At 34.2% G+C, this 23,344-nt stretch overlaps 1 protein-coding gene across 4 annotated transcripts in view; it reads right to left on the bottom strand.

Moving 5' to 3' along the window:
• EPHA5 (EPH receptor A5) overlaps positions 1–23,344 on the bottom strand; it is a 336,936-nt gene that overhangs the window by 50,837 nt on the left and 262,755 nt on the right. For 2 of the 4 annotated variants that reach the window (XM_072748868.1, XM_072748865.1), the window contains exon 9: positions 2,752–2,817. The exons of the other annotated variants lie outside the window; for them this stretch is intronic. In XM_072748868.1, the coding sequence (XP_072604969.1) occupies positions 2,752–2,817 (66 nt within the window). The remainder of the gene's footprint in view (positions 1–2,751; positions 2,818–23,344) is intronic. 4 annotated transcript variants of the gene reach the window in all.

Genomic DNA, 23,344 nt, shown 5'->3' with positions numbered 1-23,344 from the left:
TGATGGCATAAAGTCAAAGATGGCCAATAAAAACTGTCTCTGCTAAAAATGTAGGCAATATTAGGTACCTAAAATCTAGGTATCTGGTTTTCATTCAGAAATAGTTTCTACTATTGGGTAGATTGAAGTCAAAGAAGAAAGAATATATAAATATTAACATTATATAACTGTACAGGTTTCACACAAAGTGGACAACTCAAGTGATGAAAAATAATTTGAGATCAAAGGTGGCAACATCTAATTACCAATGTCAACTTATAAATAGTACACCATGCATTTAAAAAAATTATGGAGCATGGTTTTCTGGTGAGAGATGTAACACAACAAAACTCACACCTCTGAAAAAAAGCAAAAAACAGACTCACACCTCTGGAGAACTGAGGAAGCTTAAGTAGAGTTGAACTGCAAAATCAAAATTCTCAATCAGTGGTTTCAAAATTATGCCTTTCAGACCCTAAGATTTCCATAAAGTATGTCAAGGTACTTTTAAAAGCCAGTGAATTTACAGGAAGTAATTTTAATCTATAAGCATTGGATTACATTAAGTTCAAAACTAACGATACAGGAGTTGTCTTCGCAGAAATTAAAAATAGTGAGATTTCAAAACCTCAAAATGTCTCACAACCTTTGCTCTATAATTGTAAATATGTCTGTTCACAAATGCTGATGATAGGATGTTTCTTGGAAAATATTTATGTGGTAATTGACTCATACTGATGTGATTATACATATGGAATTAAGTGACAAGATTTCAGGTCAAGATTTTTCAGATTGCAGTAATTTCAATATTTCAGTGCTGACTCTATCCAGAAAATTATTCTTCTCAGCTCTTAATTTCCACTATAAAAGGTTGTTTTCTCCTCAATGCTTTAATCTAAACAGTATTTTAGTTGAAACCTCATAGTGACTTGAAATTCCATTCTAAAATGGAGTTTCAGAAAATATAACAATAAAAACATTTTAAGCTTCCATTCTTTCCCAGTAATGATTTTGGATAACTGCATTCATGCACACACACACACACACACACACACACACACAAATGCACTCACTGTCTTTATAATTACTAACATTATTTGAAGAAAAATATTAGAAAAATGTTTCTGTTTTCTTAGGATTTTTAATATGCTCTTTGTGAAGGAAGCATTCTGTCCTCCCACTCTCCCTCTTATTTATTTTGTAAACTCCCTGAAGCCAACTGTATAGTAGAAAAAGGTACTATTTTTAACATCAAACCTTTAAAATCTAGCGGAACTCTGTTTTTGCCAATACTTTCTAAATCATGTCTTCATAAATTTTTATACTTGCATTAAGAATATCTTTGAGATTTATTTAAAGACAGGCTTGGATGTCCATCTTTTTTTCCAAGATGCAAACTTTGCCTATCCTGCATCAGTGATGATATATATTCCTTTCAGCAACTATACTTGAGACTCAAGTAGCCTGAACAGTTTAGCAATTATTTTCTTGTTTTTACCTTTCCATAGCATGGTTTTTTTTTTAAAAAGTCACAATGTAAAGCAATTTATATTATACTTTAGCCATTGCGAAATTTCAGGGTTTTTTGGTTTGCCACCAAAACCCATCCTAAATAAAGAATTTGAAGAGTAAGTTAAATCATGTGAAACAAATCTGTGCTTTTTATATTAACCTCAAAACTTTTTTCAAGATCTCTGATTTTTTTTCAATCTGCTTGTTACTTTCTCTTGTTCTCAGATCATTGGTACCCATTCCACCATGTCTCACCTGTACACACGCATGCACACATATTCACAGCAGTTTTTTTAATCAACAAAAATAAATTTACTAGAATGCAAGTTTCAAATTAACGTGCCCCCAAGGAAACATACTTCTCTAAAATGTATTTCAGAATATCTTTTCCTGGCAAACATTGACTACAGGTAAAATCTCAATACAATAATGCAGGGATTTAGACTCTTTAATCTGGGAAGAAATTATCTCGATTATTTCAGTATTTACAAGATAGCACACTATTGTATAGGAGTCCCTCTAAATCTGTGGATAGAGGTCTCTGATCTTTCCTCCTAGCCTATGGTTTTATAGGTATACCCCAGATATATATCTAGGATTTGCATTTGTAAGTAATTAAGACTATCCCATTTGGACACTGATACCAAAAATGTGCATATTTTTTTACTTCACTGGTATCAAATTAAAAATATCACTTCTAAGATCTAAAATCATTCAAGCTTAAAAATATTAAACAAACCATTTAAAATTACATGTGGTTTATTCTCCAATGCCACATGTATCCACAATGATTATTAAAAAATAGAAGATCCCAGTTAAGTTGCGGTCATTCCATGGTTCTGGGAGAGAGAAATGGTGATTTCACCTGAAACAGCATTTCACCAAGAAGTAGCATCCCACTTCCATACATGATACGATTTTAAACTTAATGGAACAACAAACACAGCAACATGTTAAATGTAAAACAGATGCTACAATCTTACAACTTCTGATTTAAATCAGGACCACAGTAAAAGCTTCAGAAGAGAAGTATGAATGCTTGACATAAGGATGATATGCTATATGTATATTTTATTTGAAATTATCTATTATCCAAGATTCCCCTTTGGGAATCAGTTTCAACCTACTCTTCTTTGAGGCATAACTGGTGCACTAACTGTTAAAATGTACACAAATGGAGAAAAAAAAAAAAGGAATGTTGACGATAATACATAGAGGTGGGACATTACATAGGAGTGAAAGTGGGAGGGGAACACTAACCATATTAGGCTTGGATGGGCAACAGCGCACAGGGAAGAAGCCCTTCCACAGCCACACTCGCAGCAACTGAAAAGCAAACAAGAGAGCCCAAGATAAGGAAGAGATCCCACTCCCTTATAGCATAAAGACACTATGAATTTAGACAGGTGTCTGCTTTGCTTTTCAAAAGCAAAAATCCCTAAATGTATCACAATTAAATTTATTCCACAATGCCTTTCAAATTAAAAAGCATTTTATGGATTTAAGAAATACAGAGCTATATTAGTTATTTTTATTTTATTTAAAATGCTTATTCAGTAGGAAATATAATGAGCCAATGCATTTGATTATGCACTTAAGATAGACATACAAATAAAGATGTAAGTCCATTTAAAATACATCTTTCCTCAGAAATCCCTGCAAAATTTATACTCAGAAGACTTGCTAAATTGTCCTTTAAATACATGTTTGCATAGAGCCTACAAATTTAGGAGGGAGAATAATGTCCTGCTAATTTGACCCACTGATTTCATATGCTACTGGCATTATTTATCACAACCTATTAAAATTGTTATGCTTACGTGACTTCTCCAATCACCTATAGAAAACTATCAATTTGTTTATATATTCAACTTAAAAAATGCATCTCCAAATATATATTTGTAGAGCTATTGCCATATTTAAAAAGCAAACTATATATAATACATGCATCTTTCTGGATATTGCAACATTTACGAATCTTTCAAATTTTCCACATATTCATAAAAAATCCAGAAAATACCAAGTAAATTGTTTAATAAAATGCACCTTATCCTTAGAAACCACATAAACTGATCGCAAAATATAACATAGAAGTTATTTAGTGCTTCAATGCATTCACTTGCCAGTATATTTTATGAATAACATTTCTAGTGATTTCAAGAGAACTGCGAAATGAGCTCAGCCATGATACATAAACCAGCAGGCCTAGGGTTTTGTCTAAAATCTATTATGAACTGTAATTACTTGAAATGTATCTACTCTATTTTATAACAAATAAGGAGAAGAAAATAAAATATAAACATACAACAAATTTGGAAATGCTAACAAAGTTAGGAAAGTATTTCCAAATCAAATTCCATAAGGTCTCTTTTCCAAAAGAAAAGTAGAGAATGTTCCATATATGTGTATACACATATTTTTTTGAAAACCGACGATGTTTTAATTTTTAGGGCTACTGATTGTTGAAGAATTTGGCTGTCACTAAAATGGAATCCTAATAAATAAAAATGGCCACTATGACATTTGTTTCCTTTTGACTATCTGTTACATTTTTCAAAATATGCCTTAAAATTATTTCACTGTAGAGATAATGAAATTCAAAGTTAAAGTATATCAAAATGTTAAAACACTTAAAGAGTAGTTAGAACATCTGTGAAGTACTTTGGCAGATATTAATATATTTCTTTATAATCATATTATTTCATTAATATCTTAAACACTTACTGATCTCTTATATAAATTAACTTTTCTGTTTTTGTTGTATCAGCACTCAGATGAGAGTTTGGCAAACTACAGCCCATGAGCCAAATCTGTAATTAATTTTTGGAAATAGGGTATTGTGGGAACACACATACTCATTACTTGTATGTGGCTTGTTTAGTGCTATTATGACACAGTGGACTGGTTGTGGCAGAGAATGTAGGGCCCGCAAAACCGAAAACATTGACTCTCTGCCCTTAAAGAATGTTTGCCTTCCTCATTTCTTAGACTATTAGCTTCCCCAGATGAGGATGATTCTTTGATCTTTTCTTTTTCTTCACAGTTTAAACAAAATGAATAGCACCAGTAAGTAGTCAATTTTTTTTACTGTAATTGGTATTAACTACAGCACAATAATCTCAATTTACTGTTAGTTATTAATGTGGCAGGTTTGCGTATATGTGTTAATTTCAAACAGCACAGTTCCAACTTAATAAATAATTAATAAATAGTAATTGATAACTAATGTATCTGATAACTTTTCAATGATGAAAAAAGAGGATGATGTAATCTCCTAAAGTACAAACATACTTCTGGTTGAGGGTACAGAGTTTATAAGCTCATGTAGAGCTGTGTTTAGGAAGGTGATAATGTCACTGTGGTTTGCCATTACCCAACAGGATTTAATACTCGGCCAGTGTTCTGAGACTCAAAAAACACACTAATGATTAAAAAAATAATATTGTTTCAGTCATCCTAATTTGAAAAATTATAATACGGTTTTTGTTGTACAAGTTAATGCAGACACACATACACACACACACACATACACATACTATTCTCTGTAACAGCATATCCCCCAATTTTAGTCTTGAAGAACTGACATCACCTTACTTATCACCAGAATTTTAATTTAAAGTTTTAATAAACTTTAATGAAAATATGAAATCATGTAAAATCAAATGCTTGCACTTCTATATTTTTCTGAGTCATTGTTTTAGATTTTGCACTGAAAGTGTCTGACTTGTTTTAAGATGAAACAAATAAATTACCTTGGGTAAATTAGTTAACCTCTTTGTGTTTCAGCTGACAGCTATAAAACAGGAATAATAACAGATCCTATCTCAACAGTTTTGTGAAAATGAAGTGAGAGAATATATATATTAACTTAGATCAGGATCTGGCATATCATATATTTTGTGAGAAAAGCAGTAGCTATTTACTCCCAGTAATATCATAATCAAAATGATAGACTAGATTCTTATTATCTCAGAGGAATTATTTTTTTCATGATCCATATAATATTATCATACTAAGTATTTCCATTTATAATATAACTAAATAGCTGATTATATTGAGACTGACTCATAAATACAGAATGGTCAATGCAGTTAAAAAAATCAATTCCATAAAATATGACTTCTAAGGATTTGATGATCACAGCATTCTATGCATTATTATGTTATTAATAAGATTAAAGCTGAAGTTCCTTTTCTATGAATATCTGAAGTGTAAGAGTAACCTCCTAAGTAAATCTTTTAAAATAAACCGTGAGGATGCTGTCACAGTAACACCTCAGCACAGATGGCATACATGCTCTTTCCTTAATCAATAAATACTTGAAGTACAAGTTGAACATGCTTACAAGCCTCAGAGATAATTCAGAAATAGAAACCAAAGTGTGCTAGAAATAGCATCCAATCTAATTTCTATGAGCTATGGCTCCACACAGGGCACATCTGCATTCTCCTTTTTTGTGGCACCTGGAAAGCTGTAAGGAACTGCATGCAGTCAAAACAAGATCATTATTATCCAAGTTGAAAATAGTTTAGCTTTTCCAGTCTTATAATAAAAAAAACTGTTGGCCTTTGTTTTAACAAGATATTTCGATTTGTCCTTCAGAAGATTAAAATATGATAACAGAAGCTTTCAGACCCAAGGAAGATTCAAATAAAATTACTTTAGCCTGGACTTACACAGAGTTGATCAATATATGCATGAAGTGTGTCAGTGTAAGTAAGATAACCTCCCTCCTACCAAAGCAAGGTGATTATAACCCTAGGGAAGAAATTCTCAAAGATACTAGATCAGAGAACCAAGACTACAGGCTATGGATAAATGATTTAAATTCTTAAACAAGAGATCATACAAGCAGATAAGAAAAACACTAAAATCCTAATAGATAAATGAGAGAAAAGCAGAAAGAGTAATTTCATAAAACAGGTACTTTAATTAGGTAACAAATATTTTCAGTTTATTGGTTAAAAAGAAAATTAAAAAGAAGGAAACAAAGAGACTCTGTAGTTTATCCATTTTAAATAAAACAACAACAAAAACAACTGATGGTACTCAGTGTTAGGGAAAACAGAGTAGCGCTTAGTCCACCCAGGAAAGTGTCACCAGGCCTTTAGAAAGCAATCCTCCAAAACCTATCAGAGAGCAATAAAAAAGTTCTCACCTTCTGACACCATTGTGAAGCAAAAGAATTAAGATCATGGGGTTTTTAGTCAAAATAGGAGCAGTCCTGGGGATGTATCCATTACTATATGGATTGTTTGGGTAAACCAGGCATGCGCGTAAATGAGACAAGAATAGAAAGTATCCCACATAATGAAGTTTTGAAAAATGAGTTTTCATAGTATGTGTGAAGCTCTTTGCATTGTCCCAGGCCACAGAAACTTGAGAAGTTTTGAAACTGACATTATTATAATATTCTGGTCTTAGGACAAAGAGTGAGGTGCAGAAAATATGCATGAGGCTGGCCAAATTGAAGGAATTAAATAACTAATGAATATTTTGAAGTAAATTAAATGCTTTTGTGGACTCTGATGCAATGAAAATCAATATGATATATATATATATATACACACACACACACACATATATTTTTAATTAGTGTGCAGAGAAATAAAATCATGACAAAAATGTTTTATTGAGAGTTATTGTTGGAATGTTATTAGCATCATGGGGCAATTTTAATTTTCTTTGATTTCAATTTTTGTGGATATTTCACTTTATAATCTTAAGAAAGTGAAACAAATTATTTAAATAATTTCCAGTTATGAGGTTTATCAAAATATACTGTCATTTACACTCTAACAATTTTAAATGATGAAAATAATATCAATATGTAACATATATTTATAACAGAAGAAGCTGAGGACATTGTTCACTGATAATCGACATTGACAGTGTTGATCATTTTATAGATTTTTAAAAATCTTATAATGCAGTATCTTTTGCAACTGTGTCTTAATTCCCTCTTCTAAGATTTTGTACTGATAACCTGATGAAGCCAGGCTAAAATTTTGCAGAAATTTTTTGCAAATACTGAGCAAGGGATAAAAAGCATGATTATAATGTATATGACTCCCAAACTCTACTCTTCATTCCCCATGCTTCTGGCACAAAGGCATAAAATTATTCCACCATAAAGAGAAGATAATGCAAAATGGTTATAAAGTACTTTTTATTTTTATTTTATTAAATTGTGTTTTTGAGTAACTGAGGGAAATACCACATCTATAAATCAGGGATTTATATGTGCAACTCAATCACTATTTCCAAGTTATAGTCTAGACACATTGGAATAGGATATTATATGCAGTAATTTTTCCAAACTTCTTTACTAGTTCTCTGTCTCATTCTCACTGTAGAGCTTTTTATCCCTCACCAACAATTATAGGTGCCTTCCTTTTACCTCCTAACATACTTTACTAACAATTGTCATACCTAAGCAAAAATCACTGATAGATGGGTTTTGAAACATCAGTGGATCTTTGAGTCTTATCAAGTTCCAAGCCTGTCATTCTCATATCTTGCTGTGAAATAATGAGAAATATATATTTATAGTATCTACTTCCCAGTTCCCAAAACAGAATTCCTAAAACCTTATAGATATGGGTTCCAGGAGAATCTTTTGTTCCAATATTTATTCTTTGACTCCAGTTCCTGGCACAGAGCTCCTAAAACTCTTGTAATTTCCTGGTAATCACATCACAAGGAGCATATCTTGTTCTAATATTTGGTCTTTTATTCTGGTTCTTGACACAAAGCTTCTAAATCTCTTGGAATTCCCTGGGTGTTAGGAATGTCTTTTGTGGGACGCCTGGGTGGATCATTGTTTGAGCATCTGCCTGTTGCTCAGGGTGTGATCCTGCAGTCCTGGGATTGAATGCCACATCGGTGTCTCTGCAGGGAGCTGCTTTTCCCTCTGCCTCTCTCTCTCTCTCTCTCTCTCTCTCTCTCTCTCTCTCTCTCTCGAATAAATAAAATCTGAAAAAAAGAGGAATGTCTTTTGTACTAATAAGATGATTCTCCGTCTCCTGGATGGAGGCTGATCAGTAGAAATATCTAGGTCATGAGTAGAAGTATAGAATTTTCAATCATACCCCTCATTCTCCAGAGAGAAGAGAAGGGCTAGAAATGGAGTTAATGATCAATCATGTCTACACGATGAAGCCTCTATAAAAATCCAAGAGTCCAGAGTTCAGAGAGCTTCCAGTTTAGTGAACACATCCACACACCAGAAGAGTGATGCACCTCAACTCCATGAGCTTCAGGATTTTGCAATTAGACCCTTTCAGGTCTTGCCCTATGTATCTCTTCAACTGGCTATTCATATGTACCCTTTATCATATCATTTATTATATAATAAACTAGTAAATGTAAGTAAATGTTTCCAGAGTTTTGCCACCCGTTCTAGCAAATGATCGAACTCAAGGAAACAGGTGATGAGAACCCCTGACTGTAGAACAGAAGCTGTGTGCACCCAGGGACAGACTACTCGTGATTGCTGTCTGAAATAGAGGGCAGCCCTGTGGGATTGAGCCCTTACCCTGTGGTGCCAACTCCAGGTCCTGTCAGAATTGAATTGTATTGCAGTCCACCCAGCTGATGTCATCGAGAATTGCTTGGCATGGACAAACAAACAAAACCCACATACCTGGTATCAGCAGCATTGTGAGTACGGTAGTAGTGTGAGAGTATAGGACAAACACAAAAGGAGTATCTTTCCAACACATTTGCTTTTTTCTTGTATTTCCTCTTTCAAGCCAGAAATGTCCTATTAGTATATTCATCTTAGGGCTAAGAGTTCTGAGACTCAAAGAAGAAGCACCCAAGATCTTTTCCCAAGATCGCACCTGAATCCAAGCTGTGGAGGTCAGATGGGGGCACCAGTTACTGCATTATACTGCATTGGAAGCCCAATTCCTTTCACATCTTCCAGGTCCTTTCCCTCCAACCACTCCCACAGCCAGATCCCTCTCTTCTCTGTTGAAAACTTCACATGTTGTCATGGAGAGCTCTGCAACAGACCTTTCATTCTTCCTCTATCAATAGCTTGCTATTATGTTAAAAAGTGGATAAATTAACGCACAATTACATACAGCACCTAAAATGCCTGTATATGGGTCTAGCCTCTACTGTAACAAAATATATCAAATTTTTTTTGGAAGTATTAAAGGATAGATGTTATAAAATTACTTAATGACCCAAACTCTACTATTAGTCAAATGCATGTATAAAATAGAGTTCAAATCATATAAGTGACTGACCTAAATAAATTATACACATTTCAAGGATTTCTAAAATAAAAGCAAAACCCAAAACTCTACAGATCTAAGTGTGCCAGGTGCAGCCATCCCTTTCCTGAAGGATGAAGTCACAAAAGCAAGCAAACCAAAAAACTAACTGGCTTTAACTTTGGAATCAGGAACTCTCCTTATTTCTTACTCTGGAAACAACTATTAGGACCCAGGGATATCACACACTACATGAAAGTAGAAAGAAAGCTTCAGAGGATTTATCTTTAGACAACATTTCAATTGATCTATTTCCCAAGCTATACCTTAATGAAGATTTGCTGTATTTCTTTTAATCATTCTAATGGGCCCAAGATCATTATAAAACAAGTTCTTCTTCCGTGAATGCCACAGTTAAAGGCATTGATGCAGCTAGCAAATGTTACTGAACATGTTAGATTTATTCAGTCTGCTTATTCCAGTATATATTTAGGCACTCAAATGAATTTCACCAAATATTAACAACCTTCTGTACACTTTTTGCTGCAGTAATAGACACAATCATTCTCCTTATTAGCAAACATTTACTAACAATCTATGTGCTGTGCTTTCAGAATAAGGAATTATATAAAAACAACTTTCTATTCACAGTATGCAATGATTCTAAACCTACCTAGGGATTAAAGCAACAGATGATATTTAAACCAACAAATACCAAAAAAGAATCCACAGGGCTCAACCTAGAACAATTAAATCAAAATAGCTTAGTTGTGGGACCCCAAGTATCATTATTTTTCAAAAGCTTGGATTCTGAATATCCTCCCATTTGACAACGACTGATCCAATAGGTACTCAATATAATACTTGTTGCATTGAATGATGTGCCTTATAACATTCTTAGGGCAATTTGCTTTATGAATACAAAGGGAGAGGTTCATAATTAGCATATTAATTGTCTGCATGTTAATAAAAACTTCTGAAGTGCCTAGAGGTGCTTAAAAACAATTTGTTCTCTGGTAAGTACCTTAAATAATTCTGCAATTTGTTTACAGTGTTAATTTATATTATCTACAAATGAAGACAATTTTTTTAAGTAACTGTAAGTTTCATCCTGCTCTCTCTTTTTAGACGAGATCGGGCGTGTTCAGGGTGGTATAGCGGTAGACCTGCTCTTTCTTTTTAAACCACAAGTTTTGTTTTATTTTGTTTTTCTAACATCTATCTTTACAGATTTCTTTTAATGGCAAGTTTAATGTTTAACAATAGACTCTTTTGAACTTCTATATTTCAATAATAGCTTCCTGGATTAACTAGAAGTCATAATATCTCAACCAAAGTAACCAAACTATAAAAATTATCTGTATTCAGCATCTCTATTTTGCCCTTGTAATTATTAGACCAAAGACTTACAGAAAGTTATTTGAAAAAAAAGCTCAGTTTTGCCACAGATTTGTCAGAAGAGCTTTCAAGAAGTAGATATTTTGACATAAAAGATTTTCTTTAAACTGTCACTGAGCTGGAGTAAATCAGAACCACATACACATTTGTTTATATAATTTTACATATTATATATATTACTTATATATAAACATATATAATGTTTGTAAATAAGAAAGCTCATGACCAAAATAGTAGAAAGGAATAGGGATTAGGCTGGGGAAGGTCACAGGTAGAGGCTGTAGAAGGCCTTGTAGAGGTCTAGAGAGTCACAATGCACCAGGCATGCCATGTGCTTTTATCCTATATGCCTTCCTTATCACACACTAAATGAACTGATACAATTTCTCTTCACTCAATGAACTGATACAATTTCTCTTCACTAACTTAAATTTAACATTTCTGTAACAATATTTCTGTATTCATTAAAGTGAAGATAATCATATTCTCTATTCTATTCTTGTACCAATGGTTAAAAATACAGTACTAATTATGTTATTTTGAAATGACATGTCTCACTATTAGAATGTCCATGCTATGAAAGGAAGAAACATTCAATCCCATTACAAAAGCAAGCCCTACAGGTCACCAAGTTTAGAAAAATCTATTTTAGTGAGTCATAACAAAAAGAGGTTACACAATACACCTAGTACTTTTGCAAAAAGTGGTACCAGTGCGATATTTTGAACAGAAAAATCAGTTTCACCTTTTCATACATTGCTTAAATGTTTTTTATATTATTCAAATTTAAAGAACTAAATGTCACTACTATATTATTATACACATATATACACATTTATATATGTCATATGCATTTATATATACATGAAAATGCATATAAATATAATATATACATAAATATGTGTAAGCTATAATTTAGATATGGTCAATAAAATACTGATGCCTTTTTACTATATATAGTCTACATACTCTTATCAAGTATCTATATTTTGAAGCCAATGTCCATCTTGTCAGGTCAGATGGAAAAATGTACATTAGAGGTCATATCACCCCTAGGGATGGCTCAACTGGCCAAAGAACATGTAGGCTGAAGCTCAATGGATAGGAATGATTGCTTATTATTCAAAGGAAGCTGTAGGACAAGTAGTTAATCAGCACCACCTTAAAGATATATATACCTAATGAAATCTCTAACATGAAAAAAAATATATATATATTCTTATTATTTTTTTGGTCCAGAAATGGCCATTTTAATGAAGAAAACCATGATAATTTACAAATAAATCACTTTTTGGGCCAGAGCCAGGAGGGATGAGGGCAGAAAGGAGGTGGAGGCCATTGGGAGTCTGGGGTCATGAGCTCAGCACCTTCACAACCAATCCTACCCAGGCTCTCATAGGCTGGGCAAGCACCAGAGGACCCTGGCCCCTGCCCCTTGACTCTCACTACTCATTTCCTAGTGGGAAGTTCTTGGGTTAACTTCAGGACAGAAGGTGGAGAGGGAAGGAATATTTATATATTCTTCATGTTAGAAATTATATATATATATATTATAATATATATATATATATATATATATATATATATATATATATATAAAATTAGATTTCAAGTCTTTTGATATGGAACAAACCTCCAGGGACCAGAGGAAATGGTACCAGAACACCTACTAGCATGACCTCCTAGGCCTCCAGTCAATGCTGTCCACATTTTCAGAAGACCACTGCACCAAACTTTGCCCCTAAAATCCTCACTTGCAAGCCATCAGGGAGTTCAGGACTTTTAAGCAGTAGCTCCCTACTCTCTCAGATAGTACCACACCAATAAATTTGTGTCTATCTTTCTTCACTTCAAAAGCTTAGTGTAAGTTTTTATTGGCTTGCTGTGCATCTGGTGGATGAACTCTCCCTTCAGTTCAGTTAAAATCTTCTAAAAGCTCAACTCCTTCCGCAAATAGCAAATAAGAAATAGATATTGTGGGCATTATATAGGTAGGACATACTATAAACTGATACTTGACCTCAAAAACTGGCAAACAGGTAGGTAATAGGAAAAGTTTTCTATTAAAACCACTAAAAATGCATTTTTTCACCTCTATCTCAACCTCATTCCCCCTTTTTTTCTTATCTCTCACTTTTCTGACATTGTAAAGATATATTATTTCTTAAGTGTCTGATAAGACAAAATTAATCTTAAACAATTTTTATCCTTTAACTTCAAAATTATATGGTTTATTTCACAAATGAATAAAATCAAAGTGATACTGATTTAAAATAGTTTCATTTAAGCTCTGTAGTAATTGACCCGAGTGCTCAATTGGTCCAGACTTTATCAATATATACCAACTTCCCTAATTTTTATCCACTCTTCCAACTTAGGACCAACTAGAAGAAGTCAAACATGCTACTCTAATCAATCCCACAGGATGTTCTACTTCTAGTTAGACCACTTCCATCTACCACATGACAATAACTTCCAATCATGGCAAAACTAAAGCCTTTCCTTCTTTTCATTACAAAGCATTTACACTCCTCTGCCTGTCTTTGGGTTTCTGCCAGATGCAAGTGATGGTGGTTGATTCCCTTGCTATAGCAATCTCTTAATAAATAGTCTTTGCTTGTTCTCATTTGGGTGTTTTTTGTTTATTTCCACAGAAGAAATAATCTTTACTAGTTCAATAAAGGAAAATTACATAGATTTATCTTTGCAATCAACTGGCATCTTAGTTCTGTTCTGGCACAATAATAGTGTTGATATACAAAATACTGAATCATGTGTTGCTTTCTTCTATGTGATGATGCCATCACTGAGCAAACATTAATTACCTCCATTTGTAGAAGCCTAAGGTAACCACTGAGCTTTTCTATCCCAGTCATTTCACTGCTGAAACAGGTCTATCTCTAAAGCTTATTTGAGGGGAGTGTGTGACTCTCATGACTAACCTGTCTGTGCTTAACTATTTGCAGTTTTATTTTGAGAGAAGTAGAAAGGAAAAAGTAAGGACAGATTGTGAAAAAAGTGATGTTAATTTTGCCAGCTTAAAAAAATGTTTTAAGCACAGCTCTGATAGTAACATTTGTTTTAAACAGCCATTTGTCTTAATGAAAAAATAATATCATTTAAAAACAAGTGGGTCTGATATTTCCCAAACATTTCTTCTCCCTTCCCTTATATTCCCTTTCACTAATATCAGAAAGGGAGACAGAACATGAAGACTCCTAACTCTGGGAAACGAACTAGGAGTGGTGGAAGGGGAGGAGGGCGGGGGGTGGGGGTGAATGGGTGACGGCACTGAGGGGGGCACTTGACGGGATGAGCACTGGGTGTTATTCTGTATGTTGGCAAATTGAACACCAATAAAAATAAATTTTTTATAAAAAAATAAAGTAAAAACAAGTGGGTCAAAAGAGGAAACTAATCAAAGAATAAGAATATGTAAGTTCTGATTTATTTAGCTCCCTCCATTATGGCTGTTGAATATTGTTTCAGAGTTGAATAACTATATCAGCATTAAACTTACAAGGTAGAGATAAAGGTAAAATTAACAATTGCACCCTATGCAAAACAAATATTACTAAAAAGGATGGAAAATTACTAAAATGATGGAAACAAAACTTGACACTTCTAATAATATTTCTTTACTATATGAAGAACTAAGATCCCATTAATTTAAATAGGTAAAGAACATGTATATGTAATTTATGAAACTGGTAATAAAGTAGCTGATGGGGGATCCCTGGGTGGTTCAGCAGTTTGGCGCCTGCCTTTGGCCCAGGGTGCAATCCTGGGGTCCGGGGATTGAGTCCTGCATTGGGCTCCCAGCCTGGAGCCTGCTTCTCCCTCTGCCTGTGTCTCTACCTCTCTCTCTCTCTCTATGTCTATCATGAATAAATAAATAAAATCTTAAAAAAATAAAAAAAATAAAGTAGCTGATGCCTACAGTTATTGTATATATATTAACAAACATATTAAATTTCAAAAATAAATGCAATTAAAAATACAGAACTATTTTTTTCCTGTTAAATTAGCAGACTGGCTAGTTTGTGAACCACCAGGAAATGTCACACACTGATGGAAGGAATGGTAATTTGTACAATGATTCAGGAGGGTCATTTGTCACTATGTTTCAACAATCTTAAAAATATTCATATTCTTATGAATCAATCCTTATTTTGAATTATACAAATACATTCTATGGACATCAAAGACAGATATAGTAACTCCTCTCCTCATAACAATAAAAACAGAAAAGAAACAAATAATACCAAAGGAAAAGCATATGGAAAAAGACATTAGAATATCAAAGATCTACTAAAATTTACTTTTAAAATGCTTTTAATCACACAAGGAAACAATATTTTTATATTGTCAAAGAAAATAGCAAATAAAACTATAAGTTATGAATGTAAACTTTATATATAAAAAGATCTTAATACATGTGCAAAACATGAATATTGTTTGCTTCTGGTGGATAAATATGATTTTCTTTCTGTATTTTGTCTTCCATATTCTCTATACTTTTTAATCAGAAAATTAAGAAATGCAAATATAAATAAAATATCAGCTAGTGAGATATTAGGACAATCATCTTAACTGTGCCCACTATGTAAAGTGCAATGCAAAATGTAGACTGAAATTTATAGAAAAGGCTGACAGCAAGAGACCTTGGGAATGTCAAAATAATGATATCTAAGGATGCTCATCTAAGGAAATGGATATTAATCTAAAGTTGAAGACATGTTGGAACATAGCTAAAGCAATCTAGCAATTTGCATATTTGATGTCTAAGGAATTATAATATAATGGGTGGGCAGATAGAAGCAGGATTGATAGTGATTTCCACTTCAGGATATATGATGTATGAGATGATCCTCTGATAGACTTCCAAACTGAGTTACTTCGGAGTCCTCTAAGAGCGAGGGTTTTCAAAGGATTGGAGACATAGCAGCAGGATTCAATCACCCTGGTGTTGGGAAATGATGGAAACAAGGGCCAAACTACACAGGTTGCAACCAGAGAGATGAGATGTACGTAGGATTTTACATCTCAATTTCTGGGATCAACATTTAGAATTCTGCCTCAAGCTTGGGCAGAAAAACACTGGATGGTAAAATAGACATTAAAAAATATCAGAGAGGAAGACGGATTTTATTCTGATTTTAAGAAAATCAGAATAATTTTACAGATTTAATATCTGCACTGCTTAAATATTTGTGCTGAACTTGGTATTCTTAGAAAAGTAGTATGTGTTACTGGCATATGAAGATCTCACAAACAACTTTAGCAGTGAGGATTTGTGGTAAGGGTTCTAGATAGCTAAGAAAAAAATAATATTAATGTATAAAATTTTTCACTTAATTTTATATTCCTACATATTTTTAAAGATGTTTGCTCAAATATTTGCTCTATGATTGGCTGTATGATTACCTTTACATTCTTACCTGTACTATTTCTCCTATTTTGTACCAGGTATCTCTTTGTATTAAATAGTCAAAATATTAAACAATTAAATTAAAATACTATAGCAAAGTTACATGACTGCAGTTGAAACTCAGCATAGATTTTTTTAATGTTGGCACACTGTATATATTATCTATGGATAGAATTGGTTTAAACAATGCCTATCAAATTTGCTTCAAGAAAATCAGTGAAATAGGCATAGAAATGCCAAAACAGCAGTAGGATTTCCAGATGTCAGAAGCATGGAGAGCTCTGGGAGGGGGAGAAGAGGTGTTTGCGATATACATGAGAATATTTGAATCCTATGGAATGTTCAGTCTGGAGGGACCCTGAAAAGGAATTATATTGCTAGTCTAAGAACAACTTAAAAAAAAACAGTCTTTCCTTCACTAATCACCACAAACACCCACTTTGCCACCTTGATATCTTGTCTTTCAAGATGTATGTGGTGGTGTGAAGAGGAGACAAAAACAAACAACCTATGATAAAGTTTAACCCATCTTTCTCCTTTAGATCTACCTTAACTCAAGAGAACTCAATAATGACCATGATGGAGATGGGGAATCCAATGTCAGACCATAAGAATGGGAAGAAAAGATAACAGGTCATTAAAAAATAAATAAACAAATGAAACAGTGATCTAAAGAGCAGAATCCCCAAAATAAGCATTAAAATTCACTGACATTGTTATGTGGTATTGATGGCTTCAAGAGAGTAGAGAAATGCCTGTAGACTATTAAGAGCAAATGCCTGCCAAGCATCTAAGACAGAACACTGCCATTTTTCTGTAAGATTAAAAAGTCAGGGGAGTAAGAAATAATGAGAAGCAAGAAGTGAGCTAAAGCAAAAAGATTTTTTGGTAAGCAAGATAATTAGAATATAATATGTTTTGTAGCACTAAAACTATCACAAACATCAGATATATCTAACCTCAATTCCTCCCATAGCACAATAAAAAATTCAGCTGTTTGAAACTCAGTTGCTAATCCATTAGAAACATTTCTTTCTTTGCAGGTTTATGCAAGTTTTTAAAAAGAGCACAGATCTTAAACAAATGTGGTTTTTAGCTGGTGCTTAAAATCATTTGGAACATTTTATTGTCATTTGCTTCATTTCTCAGCAATGGATATACTCTCAGACATGGCTCAGGAAATTCACTGAGTTTTTGTTGAATAGTTGGTCTATCCTTTGGCATAGGGCAGTGCTATTGATTTTTCTCTGTAGAGCTGGGTATCAGGTTCCTGTGAAAGCCTGTGTGGGCTCAGGGAGATGCGGTAAGATTCCCAGAGACCTAGCAGTCTTCTATTAGAGCCATGTGCCTACTGGCATGCCAGCATGTTCTCTTTCATATCTTATTGATACTGAGCTTCAGGCAAATGGAATTTCAGACAAAAAGCATATTTTGCCCTTGTAGTTAGGCTTTTGACCTGCCCTATGCTTCAAACTTGATGAAATCTGAGAATCTTTAGATTCTTTGCTGTAATCTTTTTTTTTTAGTTTTGCAAATCAATGATATTAACTTATCTACTTATCTTGGTAACATAGAGTTTTCCTTCTAAATGTTTGCCTCAATATAACTTCCTGAGAATGGCAGTGATGTTTCTGTGTTTGATCTGTGAGAAGTCACAGGTGGGATATTCAATAATGTTGAGCAATTGAACCGGTAACCCTCTTGGGTTCAGTTTCCTAGGACGATTTACTTCCCACAGTGGGCAATTAGTTGTTGCTATGCTCCTAGTCTTTTGGCACTGCTCTGCCCTGATCCCCATTTGTCAGTTATTAATAAATTATGATCTTCTCTCTAATTATCTTTGATTCAGAGCCTTTGAAGAAAAAAGCATGTAATCATGAGAAAATAGAAGGAATAACAACTCTCAGATATTAAATCAATACACATGCCTGGATTTATCACAGTTTCATAAAGTCACATCTACTGTTAATTCATAAACCACTGAGATTTGCTTTTAATGAGAGCTTTCCTAAAATCAGTGGTTGCATGTGTGATTATAAATATTTTGCTATTTATCATTATTTTAAAACAAAATAGTATTAGATAAAATATTTTCATATAATACTTTTTCTTACCAAAATTTACCAAGTTCCAAAACTATGTGGCCCTTGTTATGTTAGAAATGCTAAAACACAACGTATTCATGATACCTCTGATCTAAAGAGAATCAGGAGAGAAATACAAACCTACAGTATCATTAATAAAAACTATTGCTGCTTGATGTTACCAGGTACATCATCATATTAGCATCACCATATCTAGAGGGCAAGTGAATAATATAAGCTGACGAAGATTTCTTTTTAAAAAAGATTTATTAATTTATTTGCACATGCAAAAGAGAGAGAGCAAGCATGAGCCAGGGTGGGGAGAGGGACAAAGGGGGAGGGAGAGAAACTTAAGCCCTGTGAGCACAGAGCCTGACACAGGGATCAATCTCATGACCCTAAAATCAGGATCTGAGCCAAAATCAAGAGTTGGATGCTTAACCAATTGAGCCTCCCAGGCACCCCATCTCATGAAGATTTTTTTTAATTTTTTTTAATTTATGATAGTCACAGAGAGAGAGAGAGAGAGAGAGAGAGGCAGAGACACAGGCAGAGGGAGAAGCAGGCTCCATGCACCGGGAGCCCGACGCAGGACTCGATCCCAGGTCTACAGGATCGCTCCCTGGGCCAAAGGCAGGCGCTAAACCGCTGTGTCACCCAGGGATCCCCTGATGATTTCTTAACTCCTATGTAATACTTCTTTGAAATCACTGTATTTATTTTGTGATGGCACAAAATATTTCAGTAATTGGGAAGAAAGTGTACTTATGGATTAGGTATTGTATTAGACTTATGTCAGTGTTGCTAACAGTTCTCATTTTCTAAACTACCAACATTAGGACAAAGCACTTCAAATGGAGATTGATGCACTGTTTAGTTTTAATTCAATAATTTATGAGGTATTCATTCAATTAGGTTATGTGGGAGAGCCACAGAAGTCTTTATCTTCTAAATACTCACTGAAGAAGAAAGAAGATATTTACTCAATATACTATCATTTGTGGTTGAAAGTTTAAATTTCATGAGAAATATTGATACCTTGCTCTAAGACTTTAGCCAAAGTAAAAAAGGTTTTGGCTAAGGGAATTAAGGAAGATTTTGTGATAGAAAATAGTGGTTAACGTGCATATTGACATGTGGGTAGGTTTAAATATTGAGACATGAAATGAAGTATAAGGAAAAAAGGCACAGAGAGAGATCCTCTTCCCGCATTCTTAGTTCATGTGCTTAGTTCATGTACCCCGTCTTCAGATTCAGGTGTGAACTCCTACTCTGCTGGGCCACACGGTGGAATTTCTCCATTCTCTTCTTAAGGTCCCAGTGCTATTGACTGACTTAGTTTGTGGAGCCAGTTTTTAGGTTCCTATCAGAGCCTGTACCGTATGAGCTCTGAGAGTGAAAGGCAAGAGCTGTAAAGTCAGAGCTGGGCTCACTACAGTGACCATTCCTGCTTCAGTGATCCAATAACTGTCCAGTCTCCTGACAATTCATGGGTCACTCTTCAATCTCCTTTGATGGATCTTTCTCCTTCACTCTATCTCTCAATGTCACTGTTGCTGGGCTCCCCCAGATAACCTCATTTTGGTGAGTAACTATAAATACCGTATTTGTGCCACAACACTCTTCAATCATATGCCTCCAATTGCATAGCAGACACTATTTTTAGCACCTAGATCAATAAGTCTCTGTACTTTAGGGATAATATATATATATATTTGTGTATATATATATATATCTGGAACTTTTCATCCATATGATTTATAATTATCTTTTAGAATAAACCACTTTGAATTTGGCCTCTGTCAAAACTAAAGGAGTCCAGGTCAAAAACGCATAGTGGTAATGCTGAATGCATAGTCTGCAGTATATTTTCAAGAGTTCTGAACTCTGGCTTCATTCTTCCAGCAATAAGGTCACTGGGTATTTACTGGGAATCTACACTATAATCCGTACATTCAAGATGAGCACTAATCTATTGAAGAGACATACATAAAATGATGAACTAAAACTACTTCAATTGGAAAAAAAAAAACGTTTTGAGGAAACAGAGAGGTGAAATTAACCAGTCATCACAAATCAGGAATGGTCATAAATTGGTGACATTGAATGTGTGTAGTTCTAGAATAAATCATTTATCTAGCACTATTTTTCAGTGAAGGACTGAGGGACAATTCATTAAGATCCAGTTTATTTTTTATTTACTGTAGTGTCAAGATGTCACCGGCAGTACTTTCTAGGAGAGGCTTTATTTATATATTGACCAGTTTGGAAAGTTTTATTTATTTATTTTTTTGGAAAGTTTTTTTTTTTTTTTAAGATTTTATTTATTTATTCATGAGAGACAAAGAGAGAGAGAGAGGCAGAGGGAGAAGCAGGCTCCATGCAGGAAGCCTGATATGGGACTAGATCCCAGGATTCCAGGATCACACCCTGGGCCGAAGGCAGGAACCAAACTGCTGAGCCACTCAGGGATCCCCATAAAGGTTTTAAATAATAATAATTAATATTATTCTTTTGGCAGCAGAGAATCAGTGACTTTGTATACAAGAGTTCAGAGTTTCACCAAAATCTACAGTTTAATGCTTATGTATCATAATGCACTTATATAGTGAAGAACAGAAACCCTAAGGTCAGATCTGGGTTCAAGCCCCAGACTTTCACTAACTATGTACAGTAATTTGTGTTCTAGATTTTTTCTCCGAGGAGGAGAAATCATGCACAGATAAGAATCCTTGCCATCTTGGATCTACAGACAAAAAAAACTAACAGGAGAAATTTATACTTAGTACATAAATAAAACACTACAATTAAGTGTTATGAAGAGGTAAATCAAGGTAAGAGAGATCTGATAGGCAGTGGAAGGAATCACAGGCCCTCATTTTAGTAAGCTCGATTGAGAAGATAGAATTTTGCAATGATATGAAAGCAGGAGGAAGCTATGTGCCTCTCTGGAACAAGGGAGTTTTAGGCAGCCAGAAGAGCCAATACAAAAGCCTCAAGTCTGAACTATTTTTACAATGATCAAGAAACTGCAAGAACATAATTTTATCAAGCATAATTGAAAGATAGAACTATTAATGAGATATAGTGTTGTGAAATATTACATGTAAAAACCCTTGGAACAATACCTGGGAGGCAGTATGTAATTCATGCTAGACCATATTGTACTTATTATGAACATTATTATGTTATTTCCATTAGGCAAAGAGGGTTCTCTGAAGGTTTTAGAATACTTCATACCTTTTAAAAACCATTCACTAGAGAAGCTATTATGCTTTGATATCAAAAAGTAGGCAGAGCTCTGGCACTTGTCTGAATTAAATAATTACATTCAAAATTACATTCAAAATGTCTGCATAATGATTTTATTTAGCTCCAAATAAGTTTGAAGAAAAGTTCCTAAGTACAGTGGATTTTACCATCAAACTATTGTTTTTCTTAACATAACAATTGTGGTGGCATGTAATAAGAACTCATATTTTTCTTGAATTAATGCATCAGACTATCATTGTGGTCCAAAGGAAAACAAAAGTTACCATGAGGGAGGGATTCCAGCTTAAATCCTTATCTTTATCCATAACTGTTGCTATTCTGCTTACAAAATTCTGTCCATTGATCTGACTACTAAATTAAGTGGAAATACCTTGAGAAAAAGACATTATCTTCTGATTCCACATGCCCGGGACTTATCTTGATATTTGATGTGCAATAGATGTTCAATAAATGTTTGGATTATTTGAAGAAGAAGTCAGTTATAACTTATTATTAAGAGATTTGAAAAAATTACAAAAGGCTAAATTTTAATATTATTATTATTATTATTATTATTTTTAAAGACTATTTATTCATGAGAGACAGAGAGAGAGAGAGAGAGAGAGAGACAGAGACAGAGGCAGAGGAAGAGGCAGGCTCCATGCAGGGAGTCTGATGTGGGACTCGATCCCAGGACTGCAGGATCATGCCCTGGGCCGAAGGCAGGCGCTAAACCGCTAAGCCACCCAGGGATCCCCCTAAATTTTAAGATTATTTTTAAGTAAAATACCCTAAAGCAGCATTTTATATAAATCTACTCTTTTTCCTTTCCATTTTTAACGTGGCCTCAGTGTCTTAATTTTGATAGGTTAGCCTTCAAGTACACTATCCATTGAAAAATTTTCAGCTCAGAAACTATGAGACAGGGCAGCCCTGGTAGCTCAGTGGTTTAGTGCCACCTTCAGCCCAGGGCATGACCCTGGAGACCCGGGATCGAGTCCCACATCAGGCTCCCTGCATGGAGCTTGCTTCTCCTTCTACCTGTATCTCTGCCTCTGTCTCTGTGTGTGTCTCTCATGAATAAATAAATAAAATCTTAAAAAAAAAAAAGAAGAAGAAACTATGAGACATTTCAAGTGAATTGAATTTTGGTTGCTTCATTCACAAAGAGGAAAATAGGATTTAGCAGTTATATGTCCAGCCATGGGATTTGAACATGAACAGGCCAAACAAGGGAAGACCTTTGCCCAGAAATTAATCTTTTTCACAGCCATTAGCCATCCCTCAGACTAACCTTATCATTTTAGGAGCATCATAATATTAAAGTCATTTCTGAATAGCCTTAAAATTGCATCAAAGGCTAAGCAGCTTGAGGAAATTCTTCCACTTTTTCTCCCACCTCATAGGTTTCTTAAAATTTTATTTTCCACTTTTAAAATGGTGACAGATTTAACTTGTTTGTA

The sequence above is a fragment of the Vulpes vulpes genome, chromosome 2 (assembly GCF_048418805.1).
Source record: "Vulpes vulpes isolate BD-2025 chromosome 2, VulVul3, whole genome shotgun sequence".
Taxonomy (NCBI): domain Eukaryota; kingdom Metazoa; phylum Chordata; class Mammalia; order Carnivora; family Canidae; genus Vulpes; species Vulpes vulpes.
This window is presented reverse-complemented; position numbering and strand designations above follow the sequence as displayed.